Source organism: Oncorhynchus tshawytscha, linkage group LG09 (genome assembly GCF_018296145.1).
Source record: "Oncorhynchus tshawytscha isolate Ot180627B linkage group LG09, Otsh_v2.0, whole genome shotgun sequence".
Taxonomy (NCBI): Eukaryota; Metazoa; Chordata; class Actinopteri; order Salmoniformes; family Salmonidae; genus Oncorhynchus; species Oncorhynchus tshawytscha.
In genome coordinates this window covers 11,623,572-11,639,634 of record NC_056437.1, presented here as the reverse complement: position 1 = coordinate 11,639,634, position 16,063 = coordinate 11,623,572, and the positions used below count along the sequence as shown (strand labels likewise).

The 16,063-nt window shown below is 44.4% G+C and overlaps 1 protein-coding gene across 1 annotated transcript in view; it reads right to left on the bottom strand.

The window, feature by feature from the left end:
• The window catches only part of LOC112257370 (inactive tyrosine-protein kinase PRAG1), a 45,367-nt gene extending 38,120 nt beyond the window's left edge, over positions 1–7,247 (bottom strand). Inside the window, exons 1-3 of the mRNA XM_024430884.2 lie at positions 6,997–7,247; positions 2,699–3,058; positions 735–2,521 (exon numbers count right to left, since the gene is read on the bottom strand). Of these exons, the coding sequence (XP_024286652.1) occupies positions 735–2,521; positions 2,699–2,959 (2,048 nt within the window). The 5' untranslated portion in view covers positions 2,960–3,058; positions 6,997–7,247. The remainder of the gene's footprint in view (positions 1–734; positions 2,522–2,698; positions 3,059–6,996) is intronic.
• Between the last annotated feature and the right edge of the window lie 8,816 nt (positions 7,248–16,063).

The window sequence follows — 16,063 nt, the reverse complement described above, 5'->3', positions numbered from 1 at the left end:
AATAGGCCAATGTGCCCTTGAGCAAGGCACTTACATTAACCCTAATTACTCCTGTAAAGTCACTCTGGATAAGAGTGTCCTGTTAAACGACTAAAATGTAAATCACATCTACAAGGATGAATTACCCTTTGAAGTTTAACAGAAATACATTTCCCCCATTAGAAAATGAGAATCCAATTCATGATGGATGAAGTTCATTACTGTCGTGCTATAAAGAATTACACTATTGCTGGCAAGCAGCACCATGCAGTACACCGGGTAAGTGAGGAGTCTAAAAACCAATAATGAACATTACAAATTAAAGTTATTTCTGTCATGATACATTACGCTCACTTAAAATATTGTCACATCAATATGGAGTAGCCATCCATTTCCAACTGAAATCACTGAACTTAATGACAACACTGTAGATTAAATGGGTAAACTATAAAGACAAGCAAACCTACTTTGTCAAGAATGAAGTGATCTTCCAAAAGCCCATTCATTTTCAATTTGTTATACATGGCCTTTCTGTTTCTCAACATCATTCATGCTACACTCTCAGGAATACCACCCAAAGCTCAGTGTGAATAAAATACAGGTACCGTATATCACAAAAGAGTGACTAAACGACAAAGAATCACAAAACTAATTCACTACAGTAGAATGACTGATGTTCATTCTACACTGTCTGGAATGCCATCCATAGCCCGTAGCTCAGTCAGTGTTTAAAACCAAAAGGCCCAGGTTCTTACCTGTGGTGTTTCTTAGGGGGAGGGGGTGGTGGAGTGGGGTCATGGCTTGAACTCTTCCCCTCTGCTGAGAGCTGCTCCGTGCTGGAGAGAGACGACGGAGTCGACTTGGCCAACATGCTCCCGCTATGTTTGCCCTCCTCCGCGCTGCTGCAGCCTGCCTGCTTCTGACTGGCACTATTGTTGGCCGCGGTGCCTGGTAGGGTCTGGGTGCTGCCCCGCTGGCCCTCGCTGCCCTGTGTCACCCCCGTGGGTCTCCAGTCACTGGCGTCTCTCCAGACAGCCGCCCTATTGATGAGCCCTGTCACCCTGCTCTGAGAGGCACTCTCCTGAGCATGGCCCTCCTCTGTCTCCTCCTCCTCCTCCTCCTCGATCCGGCCCTCCCAGTTCCAGGGAGTGGTATGGAGCTTGTGCCTCCGGACCTCAGATGAGGCTGAGCTGTGGGGCTCCATCTGGGACTTCACCTGCACCTGGACGTCCCTGGAAGACGGTGATAAAACCAGAGTCTGTATGCTGAGCTCAGGCACCGGGGAGATGCTGGAGGTCCCTGGGAGCGGTTTGGGCGATCGGTTGTTCCTCTTGGGCGGTATAGGGGGGCTGTTCTGGGGTTTGGGCTGGAGTGAAGCAGGGAAACCTGGGGATGATGTCTCTGTTACAGAAGAGCTGGAGGGCCACTTGAAAGCTGGGCTTCCGGGGTTGCTGAGGGCCGTGGGGCTGAAGTCAGGCCACTGGGTGCTGACGGCTGAGTCCGGGCTGCTCAGATAGAATGTCCGGTTGTTCTCCTCAGTATGAGCAGCCCGGACGGTTATCTTGGCCCTCTGGTTCTGACCCTCTTCTGTGAGCTCCACCTCCAGCTCAGAGTGCTGTTTTTGGGCATGGACCTTCCCGTTCCCTCCTCCAGCGCTCTGAGGCCTCCTCTTCCTCTTGGTGCTCTCAGCATAGATGGGTTCTGACGACAGCGTCTGTCCGTCTGAGGGAGAGGAGGCTGAGAGGCTCTGAGGAGTGGGACTATCTGGCCCAGCCAGTCCGAAACCATCCGGCCCTGTGAGAGAGTCTGTGCTGCTGCGATAGGAGCATGAGTCTGACAGAGACAGAGTACCAGGCTCGGAGACGAAGGAGCCGGTTCGGCCTCCTCCACAGGACAGGAGGTTGTGCCCTAGAGGCCCCGGAGATGCCCCTGAGCTTAGGGTGGTTAAAGATGGGACGGGAGAAGTACTGGACTGGTTGGTGTTCCCAGACATAAGGCCCCCATTACTAGGGGCTGTTGTGGTGGTGATAAGACCGTTACAGATGCCGTTACCAGCCGTTGTTGTTACCGTGGCAATGATGTTGATAGCAATACCCAGAGGTGCTTTCACTTCCCGGATGGCCTGGACTGTGGAAGACCCTCTAGTGGTGGTCACCATGCGGACGCCGTGCCCGTTGCAAGTATTCTTGGTGGTTTTGGTAGTCTTGGTGATCTGTTGCCTGTAGGACGAGTCACTGTTGCTATTCCCTTTCTCCTTCAGACTGTGAGGCCCTCGGCTGTGTCCGTCCTCCTGGTTCACTAAGACACTGCTGATGATCATACTAGAGTCCTTCTGGAGGGCTGACGGGGACAGAGAAGACCGGGGGCTGATAGGACCAGGGGAAAAACGGCTGCAGGGGTAGTCTATCTTCTCAGGGGTTGTAGTACTCTGTAGTACGGCCTCTCTCAGGGCCTTGTTACAACCTTTACTGTCTATGTAGATAGGGGACAGGCCCAACATCTTCTTAAGGCCCAGTCGTTCCACTGGACTCTTCAGATTGTCCTGAGGGGAAACAAATTGAGGGGAAATATAATTCATGGTTATAGAAAGCATACAGACATTATTGAATCACTTCACATTAAGTGACTCTAAAATCTACGGGTTTCATTCTAGATGTACTTAGTTAAATGCAAAGGCATACAGTGTCATACATTTGTATTTGAGTTAGTGAGATCTAACCTGTTCTATGTTCATGTTGAGGTCTGCCAGCATCTCGCTGGAGTCAGGGAGCATCATGGTGGGGCGAACGGCGATGGTGGGTTTGGAGTAGGGCACGGTCACTCCCTCCTCCTCCTCCTCCTCTCCCCCCAGACTGGTCCTCAGGGCACCACAGGGCACTGTGCTGCCCCCGCTGGCACGGTGGGCACTACGCGGATGGAAGCAGTTCTTACACGAGCCGGGTTTCCACACGTGTTCTGAAAACTCACCGCAGGCCGACATATTTGTCCGAAACGTATATTTGATGTCAATGTAGGTGGGAGATGGGATGATGCGACATGGTTCGTAGTTGTACAGAGAAGCCTGGTATCACATGAAACCCTGCAGAGAGGAGAAATCAGAATAACAATGTGCATAGAATTGTATTTACTGTGGCGATTCTCACTTTAAAAGCACTGTTTCTTATCTGAATTCCTCGAGTTAATCAATAACTATCATAATGCTATTGAGAGCACACATTGTTTGAGCTGAACATAACAGCGGTGGTTATGAACAAGGCAAAGTTCATTCCCCAATAGGTGGCCCAATGGAACAATTTGCCCCGGACGTGATTTTATTTATACCATTTTTATTATTGGACATAAAAGACTAAAAATCACCAGGAAATCAGGTCAAAGTGATTTTAATTTAAGAAATCTGTTCTCAAGTATTCCCACTCATAAATAAAGCAATATGTGATCGTATCACAATGTAATTAAGGTTTGAAATGATTCTGTTTTTGTCAAATACTATATTGGTTGGGATTCTTGCGGTCAATTTGCAGTGTACATGTCCCGCCCCATCCGCTCAAGGATGAAGCAGCCTGAAGCTGGATGTAATTGGGGACTCATAGTTTACAGTGTCTCCTATACCCATTTCAACTTCAACAGATTTGTCAACCTGGAATCCCAGATCCTCTACAGGTACACACCGAGACAACAGTCAGACAATCAGTCACCTTTCTAGACTTTAACCCTCAACATTACACCATTCAGTTCTGTTGAATTACGAAATACAACTTCATTCATATCAACGCAATAAAAATATCACTTTTAAGGAAAAGGTATTTGAGAGTTGGTTGTGGTGTTGCATAATGATCAGTACTTGACACCCACTGATGAAAAGCACAAGGTGCAATACTCAGTTGCATCCTAACTGACACCCTATTCCCTACATTGGTTAAAAGTACTGCACTAAAAAAGTATGGCAGTGAGCCTAGTGGTTAGAGCGCTGGACTAGTAACCAGAAGGTTGCAAGATCAAATCCCCGAGCTGACAAAGGTAAAAATCTGTTGTTCTGCCCCTGAACAAGACAGTTAACCCACTATTCCTAGGCCGTCATTGAAAATAAGAATTTGTTCTTAACTGACTTGCCCAGTAAAATGTAGGGATTAGGGTGCCATTTTGGGACACAAGCCCTTTCCTCTGGTCTCCTCTGCCTAACAGAACTAGCATTATGTCTGGTTCAGGAAGCACCACAGCTGTTTTACTGCAGAGTAAACTAGAATAGAAAGACTACAGTAAACACCTCAGGATAATGATGTGTGTTTCATTGGTTCCCCAATAATATCCTATGGATTTAATTTTCCCAGTGATTGTAACAAATTACTTATGGCTAAATCCATCAAGTGTCTGAATTTGTGTAGTCATGTGTTGCCAGGAAGTTTAAACTATACCAGGCTTTAACCTCTGTAGTAAACTCAACACGCTCCACCACTATCACTACACTGCAGTGTTCTTTGTAACTTCAGATGCCTCTGAGCTCTGTCCTCGTTCCCAGGCGTCCTAAATTAGAGGGTCCTACTTTCTGTTGAGCCCACGTGACCCCCAGGAACATAAAGGCGTTTAGAATGCAGTCTCCTGTTGTAGAATGCCTCAAACATCCCAGAGGTCAGAATGCCTGGAATGTGGAGAGGCGCAAGTGTCAGACCACCACACCAGCAGCTCTTAACACCTCTCCCTGTGCAATTCATGTTAAAGACTGGAGGACGGTGAGAAAATCAACATGACCAGAGGGTTTGTCTGTCTTGTTTCTCCTAGGTGTCCTCCTCTGTCTTCACACAGAGCTAAATACCCAGAGACAAGCCTTGGAAATGGCACACAGAAGTACAAATCCCCATCACCTAAAGTCATTAATAAAGCAATACAGGGGATGTAGCCTTATATAAAAAGCTGGTGGAATAACACAGATTACTCATTCAATTTCAAACACCAGAAACTGGTATTGATTTTGTAGCGTTATAATATCTAGGGACAAACTATAGACATGGGTTGTAGAAGGAGGGGAGTTTCTTGACTTAGTGAGATGCATGTTTACACCTACAGCATCATCTGATATTCCTTTGTTGTTTCTCTGACACAATAACTATCTGGAAAGCACTGGAAACAGCACTGATTGTTGTTTCAACTGTAGCCTATATTAAAATGTATGACTGATAGATGTATGGCACATGGTCTACTTCTGAATGGTATAGACAAATATGATCTTTTCCATTTTCTCATCTGCCTGGGTATCTACCCACAGTGCACTTGGAAAGCATTTAGACCCTTTACTGAACACTTATGTAAATGAGATATTTCTGTTTTTTATTTCTAAAAACCTGTTTTTGCTTTGTCATTATGGGGTATTTTGTGTAGATTGATGAGGGAAAAAAAAAATATTTTAGAATAAGGCTGTAACTGTGGAAAAGGTCCAGGGGTCTCAATATTTTCCCAAATGCACTGTAACACCCAAAACAAAAACAAGACTGGACATGTGGTGAGAAGGAGTTTCATTTGAGGCTGATGTCCATTTCTCCAGCTCCATCACCTCCAGAAATGAACACGACCAAATCCTCACACAGATTCTGAGCGAAGCCTACACTGTTTCTTCCTCAGAAAAAAATGACATTTCTATGTAGGCCTAGTCCTGTACTCTGAGACTAACATCTATATACACAAGCATGGCCAGATGGTCAAGAGTCATGACACAAATTCAAGTCTGGGCTTTCTGTCATATAGCTGTTAAGAAATTCAGAAGTCAAAATGGGAAAACAATGAAAAAAAGTGATCAGCAGCACAAAGGTGACCTGCTGCATGGGTCTGGGTCAACTTTGTCCTCAAACTTTGTCATTCCGCATCTTGGGGACATAATAAAAACCATCTTTGTCTCTGAGTGCCAGTGTGTAATCAACTAGTGTTGCCTCTGCGCTGTAGTCTACCCCCTGCTGTCTCGCCCTGGCATGCAATAACAGAACAGTGTCTGGAAGCAAAACTGCCTGACTCCTGTCGCCCTAACAACACAACACTACTGACCACACACAATGTATTATTTGTTCAGGGCTAGCCTGATGCAGGGGGAATGCAATCTGTGTGACAATGTTTAGACTCAGGGGCAACATTTTGACAGTCATGGGCAGATAACGATAGAGGGGCGGGGCAGGGCTTTGTCAAAGAAAGAACAGCTGAAAAAACGGAATTATTGGTTGACTTTTACACTTCCAAGTTCAATGTAGTCATAAGATACTTAAGACAATACTGATATTATGTGACCAGTAATTCAAGCCTTAGCACGCACGCGCACATATGGGGGTGTCTATGGATCGATACTCCTTACATTCCTCGACTGTCTAATAAACGGAACAAAAACGATATATTAACAAATAGAGTCAAACATTCTCAACTCGATCACGGACGGTATACATCGAATTATCGTAAGGATCTACAAGGCATTGCCACGCAGTGTTTGTTTCACGCGATTAATTCATTTCTGTGCTGAAGCGCCTGGTTGAACATTGAGACAGAATTTCCCATTCAGTTGATCGAGCAGTCGAACACATTGTTCCCATCTCTGGAATGCCTTCTCATTCGAACCGCGACTCCTGAAGGTATCATTCATTCCATTTCTGAAACAAGTGGGATGCCTATAGCCTCCTAGAGGACGTGCCTCGTTCCTGAGAATATCTATAGATATATGTTGACATTTTCAAGCTCCTTATCCTTGCTCAGCCATGGTCTCAAATAACATGTTTCACTTGTAGTATCTAAATGCGTCCTCCTGGACTATGGTTACAGGCTAAGCATTATCACCTGTGACATATTCCTACCCAATACGGGGGTTCTTAGCCTGGTTATAAGGAGGCAAATACTAATTAGACGGACAGCTATATGTTCAACAACCTATATACATTAAACAAACAACGTTACTGGCTTAAATAAACATGACTGTATATGCGAATCTATTGGTCGGAGAAAAGATAAACGCGTGTCAGTTCTGTGGAAAGTGCAAATGTTTTTGCTTACCTGAGGTCTTCTCCCGTTCTTGACTTGCCTGGCAACCCCTTCTCCCTCCCCAAAAACCTCAAAACAATGTAGGTCCCAAAAACAAAGTTATATGTTATTTATCCCACATCCGACGCGCCGATAGGTAGCTGGGGAAATGTGTGGCGTCCCAGCAGGCAGCTTTGATCCGCGGCTCTTGAAACGCGCAGCGAGGTGAACTGGTGGAGGAACGGGCGAATAGTGAGCATGAAGCCCTTCAGCGAGGGGCGGAGCTTCCTACTCTAAAGGAATAAACTACTCGTTGAGTTGCAGACTAATCCGGCGGCATTCAAGTGGATGTAAAGTGGTTTCGGGTACTATTCAATTTAATTCAAAGGGGTTTTATTGGCATTTGAGACATATGTTTACATTGCCAAACAACAAACAAATGTGTGAAGAAACACAAAACAACATAAACAATGTTTTTATTTTTTTAAATGTACAGTTAACATCGCAGTACAACGAGCTCATCTTCCGCCCTCAACCTCTGCCGAGCAACAGTGGCGAATTTAATTGAGAGAGGAGTCGGCCCCTGCTGATCCTCATTATGACCGCATTATGACCCGGGCCAAAGGAAGCCCAACTCCGCATTGCCAGTACCATTCAGTATCATCCCATTCCACAACTGAAAGCTGAAACATCACTGTCACCTCACCGAACAGAGCTTCCAACCACACCTGCACACCGTTTTTTATGTAATCTTTATTGTTTGTGTATCACTTGTTTTCTGTGGTGCAAATAAATAAATACAAACTTTGTCAAAACAGCCAGGCAAACCACACACACACACACACACACACACACACACACACACACACACACACACACACACACACACACACACACACACACACACACACAGAGTTGAGTTGACAACTCTCGCCTCAGGGCAGGCATATCCAAAAGGGACCTGTCTTGTCTGTGAATTGTTTTCGTCTGAGCAACCCATGATTACCCTAATATGCTGATAGGGGATTATTCATTATTAACTTTCAATGCAAATTGAAAACACTTTGCCTTCACCCTTTTTTCCTGATCAACAGGGATGGCAGGTAGTCTAGTGGTCAGAGTGTTGGGCCAGTAACTGTAAAGGTTGCTGCGTTGAATCCCTGAGCTGACAAGGTAAAATATGTCATTCTGCCCCTGAACAAGGCAGTTAACCCACTGTTCCCCAGTAGGCTGTCTTTATAAATAAGAATTTGTTCTTAACTGACTTGCCTAGTTAAATAAACAAAACATCTAATTATGATCCTACACCTGTAGCACCATCATTGCCTATGAAGGTCTAATATAAGGGCTGGAGAGAAGAAGAAGAGATAAAGAGGAGAGGACATGTACTGGCATGTTCAACAACACGCCAGATTTATCTACACAGTCAGTTAAGGTTTGGGAAGTCCAATTCTATGTTATTGTCTTCCTTTTTGGGACACAACCTGAAAACCCAATACACACACACACACACACACACACACACACACACACACACACACACACACACACACACACACACACACACACACACACACACACACACACACACACTTTTACACTCCTAATATGCTGCTGATACTCTGTTCTTTATTTTACTCTTATTATTATCTATCCTGATGTCTAGTCACTTTACCCTGCCTTCATGTATATATCTACCTCAAATACCTTATTATTATCTATCCTGATCCCTAGTGTCACGACTCCGACCGAAGGACACTCCCCTTTCCGTTCGGGTGGCGCTCGGCGGTCGTCGTCGCCGGCCTACTAGCTGCTACTGATTATTTCCTCCCCCTCCTTATGTGTTGATTGTGTGCACCTGTTTTGAGTTAGGTAGTAAGGCTTTATTAGTCAGCCGGCCCGCAGGGTTTCTTGTGCGGGATTAATTATTGTGATCGTCTGTTTGGTGCACTTGTGTGCACGTCTATGGGTTTTGTGTTTTCCCATTTTGTGTGTTTTCCCTGGACAGTTTAAGTCCCTCTGTTTGGGGCATTTGTTTGTTCAGTACGCCCTGTGTATTGTGAGGGTTGGCTTATGTTCAGCGTTTCTCAGTGCATTAAAATAGCACTCCCCTGAACTCTCTGCTTCCTGCGCCTGACTCCTCACCCACTACACTCAGACCGTTACACTTAGTCACTTTACCCTGTCTTCATGTACATATCTACCTAAAATACCTTATTATTATCTATCCTGATGTCTAGTCACTTTACCCTGCCTTCATGTACATATCTACCTGAAATACCTTATTATTATCTATCCTGATGCCGAGTCACTATACCCTGGCTTTATGTACAGTACTTGTCTACCTCAAATACCTTATTCTTATCTATCCTGATACTAAGTCACTTTACCCTGCCTTCACATATCCACATAAAATACCTTATTATTATTATCTATCCTGATACTAAGTCACTTTACCCTGCCTCCATGTATATTGAACAACAAAATAAAAGAAACATATAGCCATTTCAAAGATTTACAGTTAATATAACGAAATATAAGGAAATCAGTCAATTTAAATAAATTCATTAGGCCCCAATCTATAGATTTCACATGACTGGGAATACAGACATGCATCTGTTAGTCACAGACACATTTTTTTTAAAGGATGCCGTGGATCAGAAAACCAGTCAGTCTTCTTTGCATAGAGTTGATCAGGCTGTTGATTGTGGCCTGTGGAATGTTGTCCCACTCCTCTTCAATGGCTGTGCGAAGAGCTGGATATTGTCGGGAATTGGAACACTCTGTTGTACACGTCAATGCAGAGCATCCCAAACATGCCCAATGGGTGAAATGTCTGGTGAGTATGCAGGCAAAGGAAGAAGTGGGACATTTTCAGGCTCCAGGAATTGTGTACAGATCATTGCGACACGGGGCCGTGCATTATCATGCTGAAACATAAAGTGATTGGGGCGTATGAATGGCACGACAATGGGCCTCAGGATCTCGTCACGGTATCTCTGTGCATTCAAATTGCCATCGATAAAATTCAATTGTGTTCAATGTCCTCAGCTTATGCCTGCCCATACCATAACCCCACAGCCACCGGGGCACTCTGTTCACAACGTTGACATCAGCAAAGCGGTCGCCCACACAATGCCATACACGTTATCTGTGGTTGTGAGGCCGGTTGGACATACTGTCAAATGATCTAAAATGATGTTGGAGGCCGCTTATGGTAGAGAAATTAACATTCAGTTCTCTACCATGGCATCAGCTCTGGTGGACATTCCTGCAGACAGCATGCCAATCGCACGCTCCTTCAAAACTTGAGACATCTGTCGCATTGTGTTTTATTCCACACCTGTCAGGTGGATGGATTATCTTGGCAAAGGAGAAATGATCACTAACAGGCATGTCAATACATTTGAGATAAATATGTTTTTTGTGCGTATGGAACATTTCTTGGATCTTTTATTTCACCTCCTGGATCATGGGACCAACATTTTAAAGTGGATTTAAAGTTTGATTTGATTTAGTCCTATTCTTGAACTTAGATTTTTGGTTGAAATGGAGATGTGAATCCAACATATCAATTATTAATTTGTAGATGAACTGGAGTTGAAGCCAGACTCAGCTGCACAGATGGAGCTATCCAAGCAGAAGATACATCTCCTTCAGATGTTGAGGCTATCTTACAAATCTTACAAACTAATGTAACAGTATTTATTAAACCTTAAAATGATGAACACATCTTGAGGTTACTGTAGTAATAAATGTCTTCTTATGTAATCATAGAAAGCATGCATGTTCATGGTTTCATGTCGGTGGAAATCTTTACAATTGCTAGAATAATCTGCACAGAATCTCAGATTCTGATGCACAACCAAATTGTGTTACTTGTAACAGTAAGATGAGACTCCGACTTGTAATGACGTGGAAACAACTGTGATTCAACCAGTACAGACCACCCACACAATGCGTGAGAGAGAGAGGAAGAGACAGAGTGAGAGATACTATGGGCTCGATTCAATCCGCATTGCGGAAGATCCGCGCGTATAGCGCAAATTAAATTGAAAGAAAATGTTCCTGCGTTGGGCTCAATTAGAAATTTGGGGTGGCATATGTTGAACTACTTTTTACCATGGCCGGACAGGGGTCTCCAACGGTATATATCATCATCGTCCCCCGGTATTACTAGAGCTGTGTTGTTAACCATGACGTTTCTTTTCCAACACACAGCGACTCCACTATGTAGGGAATAGGGTACTATGTTGGACACAGCACATGCTGCTGTCCCTGCTTCCAACACGAGGAAGCCCATGCTGCCGTCCCTGCTTCCAACACGAGGAAGCCCATGCTTTCGCCCCTGCTTCCAACACGAGGAAGCCCATCCTGCCACCCCTTGCTTCCAACACGAGAAAGACCATGCCACCACCCCTTGCTTCCAACACGAGAAAGACCATGCTGCCACCCCTGATTCCAACACGAGGAAGCCCATGCTGCCGCCCCTTACTTCCAACACGAGGAAGCCCATGCTGCCCCCCCTTGCTTCCAACACGAGGAAGCCCATGAGGGAGAAGCCATGCCTGCCAGTGCAAAGCATCCCTCCCACTGCCTATCTATGAATTATTAAAGGAAAGATCATCTTGAATTAAGGTCAGCCAAGGGAAAATGGGTTTTAATGTGTCAGAAGAAAAAAGGTGCAGGGTTCAGACTTGATGGGAGGAGTTACAGAGGTCTGTTTGGGCCAATAGGACATGGTGTAACCTCCAGGCAGATCGCTCAAGAGTGACTTCAAAATTGGACGTCTATCCATGAAGCGCCTTCAGAACTGACCACCATGGGCAACAGTGAGAGCCATTACCATCAATTAGGTTTAGGTTTTGCTAGGTGTGGATGAGTGTAATCCCATAACTCTGGATCCAGTGGTGGCATGTATCCAGTGGTGGCATCCATATTTGACATGTTTTATTTTAACGCCATCCAAAACCTTAACCCTTATCTTAACCATTTGGAATGAGTGCCTTAACTTAATGTTTTAACCCTATCCAAAGCCTTAACTATTTACCTTCTAAATTCAACCCATGCTGTCAAAAACACTTAAAATGTGATGTTTAGAGAAACATAGATAAACATCTAGTTCTGCAGTGAGACAACGAGAGCTTATTGGTAACCTCACCCCAGAGTTGTTATTGGTGTGTGTGTGTGTGTGTGTGTGTGTGTGTATGTGTATGTGTGTGTGTGTGTGTGTGTGTGTATGAGTGAGTGAAAAAGAGATGGGGGTAACCAGAGTCCTTGCAGTTGGGGTGGAGACTGGGGATTGGGTAGGGACTACTGAGCAGGGAGATACTGTATATAACAACGATTATGTCAAAGCTGCTGACTAATTCTTCTTACTGCATATCTCTGTTGGACCAATCCCCCGGAGTGGTTTAATAATCTGGATTTTCTTCTGTGTCAAAAAAGGCACCAATCCCCAACCCTGCACATCTTCTATCTACGCTTCTATCTAGGCTTCTATCTCGGCTTCCCATTAGTTTCTCAATGCCTCTTTCACAATACTTTGCAATATATAAAGGGGAAATCTGCATTTGAAAAAATAACAAAGTGAACTCCCCGCCCCTGTTTTGATAAAAAGTTGAGGGATGGGGCTGGAGAAATGTAACTACTCTCAAATTCATAGACAGAGCTAGGACTGACCATCCTTGATATAAAAATGATATGCAATACAGTGTTTGTTTACATTTACTTTGTTTGACTAACGTTGGTGTCACGCCTGCTCCCGGTCTTCCCGCCTGCCCTGCATTACGCACTAATGTCACCATCATTTACGCACACCTGCCTTCCCTCGTCACGCGCTTCAGCGATATTGGACTCACCTGGACTCACTCAATCACCTGTTTATTTCCTCCCCTATATTTGTCAGTTCCCCAGCTCTGTTCCCCACTGCTGCATTGACTGTCATATGTCCGTGTTTCCCGTGTGCTGCCGCTGTTCCTGGCCTGTTCTATGTCTGTTCCCGAATAAATGTCTGACTCCCCGTACCTGCTTCTCCTGTCCGGTGTCGGGCCTTTAAAGTTGGAGTAAAAAAAGCTTATATTTTGGCTTCTGATAGGGTACAACAGTTGAACTAAGCCCATGAAGCCTTTATAAATTATATTCTCCAAGAATCAATGGGTACATATCATTAATTTATAAGACCAAAAATGGGTTGATCAACTGCCGATTGCCCCTTTAAGGTTGGCATTGGCAAATAGTTGACACTTTTGAAGGCAATACTTTATCTGGTGGTTAGTTGGTTATGGTCACACAAACCTCCATTTTTGTATGGTAACGTAAGACTTAAGGGTACATACTGGTCAGACATTACATCAAATCAAATTGTATTTGTTACATGCGCCGAATACAACAGGTGTAGACTTTACAGGGTGGCAGTTAGCCTCGTGGTTAGAGTGTTGGGCCAGTAACTGAAAGGTAGCTAGATTGAATCCCGAGCTGACAAGGTAAAAATGTTGTTCTGGGGATTGATTTGCACTTTTCGCACCAAAGTACGTTCATCTCTAGGAGACAGAACGTGTCTCCTTCCTGAGCGGTATGACGGCTGCGTGGTCCCATGGTGTTTATACTTGCGTACTATTGTTTGTACAGATGAACGTGGTACCTTCAGGTGTTTGGAAATTGCTCCCAAGGATGAACCAGACTTTTGGAGGTCTACACTTTTTTCTGAGGTCTTGACTGACTTCTTTTGATTTTCCCATGATGTCAAAGAGAGGCACTGAGTTTGAAGGTAGGCCTTGAAATACATCCACAGGTGATGATGTCAATTAGCCTATCAGAAGCTTCTAAAGCCATGACATACTTTTCTGGAATTTTCCAAGCTGTTTAAAGACACAGTCAACTTAGTGTATGTAAACTTCTGACCCACTGGAATTGTGATACAGTGAATCGTAAGTGAAATAATCACCGTTCTTGTGATCATTTTGACCCCACGGGGTGAGATCTTGCGTGGAGCCCCAGATCGAGGGAGATTATCAGTAGTCTTGTATGTCTTCCATTTCCCAATAATTGCTCCCACAGTTGATTTCTTCAAACCAAGCTGCTTACCTATTGCAGATTCAGTCTTCCCAGCCTGGTGCAGGTCTACAATTTTGTTTCTGGTGTCCTTTGACAGCTCTTTGGTCTTGGCCATAGTGGAGTTTGGAGTGTGACTGTTTGAGGTTGTGGACAGGTGTCTTTTATACTGATAACAAGTTCAAACAGGTGCCATTAATACAGGTAACGAGTGGAGGACAGTGGAGCCTCTTAAAGAAGAAGTTACAGGTCTGTGAGAGCCAGAAATCTTGCTTGTTTGTAGGTGACCAAATACTTATACTTACTTTTCCACCATAATTTGCTAATAAATTCATAAAAAATCCTACAATGTGATTTTCTGGATTTTTTTTCTCTCATTTTGTCTGTCATAGTTGAAGTGTACCTATGATGAAAATTACAGGCCTCTCTCATCTTTTTAAGTGGGAGAACTTGCACAATTGGTGGCTGACTAAATACTTTTTTGCCCCACTGTAAGTGTATGTAAACTTCTGACTTCAACTGTATATACAGAGGTACCGATACAGAGTCAATCAATGTGCGGGGGTACCGGTTAGTTGAGGTAATTAAGGTAATATGTACATGTAGGTAGAATTAAAGTGTCACTCCCAGGGGATGAGTTATAAAGGCTTATGAAGGGACAGGAAGTCTGTGTGTTCCTGTGAATACATTACACCTCTCTGGTCAACAATGCACTTAGCAATGCGACTAAGAGTACATGTTGCATGGGTACAATGTACTGAGGTTCCCTTTATTAGTTTGTCTATGTCTATCTGTCTGTGGGTGATGCTGTGATTTGTACTCTTACTGCTTAATGTACCACTGTGTAGTGTAGAACATAAAAGGAAGGAATGTTGTTAATTTTATCATGCCCTCAGATAGGCTGGTCCCAGTAAGCAGGTTGGTTTTGTCCTCAGATTCCTGGTAGGCTGGTCTCAGTAAACAGGTTGGTTTTGTCCTCAGATGCCTGGTAGGCTGGTCCCAGTAAACAGGTTGGTTTTGTCTTCAGATGCCTGGTAGGCTGGTCTCAGTAAACAGGTTGGTTTTGTCTTCAGATGCCTGGTAGGCTGGTCCCAGTAAACAGGTTGGTTTTGTCTTCAGATGCCTGGTAGGCTGGTCTCAGTAAACAGGTTGGTTTGTCCTCAGAGGCCTGGTAGGCTGGTCCCAGTAAACAGGTTGGTTCTGTCCTCAGATGCATGGTAGGATGGTCTCAGTAGACAGGTTGGTTTTGTCCTCAGATGCGTGGTAGGCTAGTCCTAGTAAGCAGGTTGGTTCTGTACTCAGATGCCTGGTGGGCTGGTCTCACTAAACAGGTTGGTTTTGTCCTCAGATGGCTGGTAGACTGGTCCCAGTAAACAGGTCATTTCTTTCCTCAGATGCCTGGTAGGCTGGTCCCAGTATGGCTGGTCCCAGTAAAAAGATTGGTTTTGTCCTCAGATGCCATGTTGGCTGGTCCCAGTATGACAACTATCATATAACCCTTCCACTACCTTCCCCTTGTAAAAGCCATTCCTTTACCACACCAGAAGGCTACCCCTGCTCTGTGAAAGGACTTTAACCTAGTTACAGTGTAGTAAAGGAATGGTACAGTGGTTCTATACTAAACCCTTTAAGTTCAGTTCAACCATTATCCTTCTGGAATGTGTTTTTTGATTGGAGTCAAACAGGTTGACTGAACAAGATCCGACAATAAGGTTTCAGGAAATGCCCATCCGGGTCAGAGTCGTCTCTTGTGAAAGACTGTTAACATAAATGTTCTGGTTTCTGAGATTAGGGTCAGGGCATTGTATTGTATTCACCCAGCCTGCGTCCCAAATGGCACCCTATTCCCTATATAGTACACTACTTTTGACTAAGGGTAGTGCACTATAAAGGTAATAGTGCACTATAAAGGAAATAGGGTGTCATTTGAGACATACGGCCAGTGTGAGAAACGCTTTCTCAGCAAACAAACCTCCTCTCTCTCAGGTGCATCGTAAACCGTTGTAACCATTTCAAAGGTTCCCCTTCTGTGTAACTGTATGCCTCT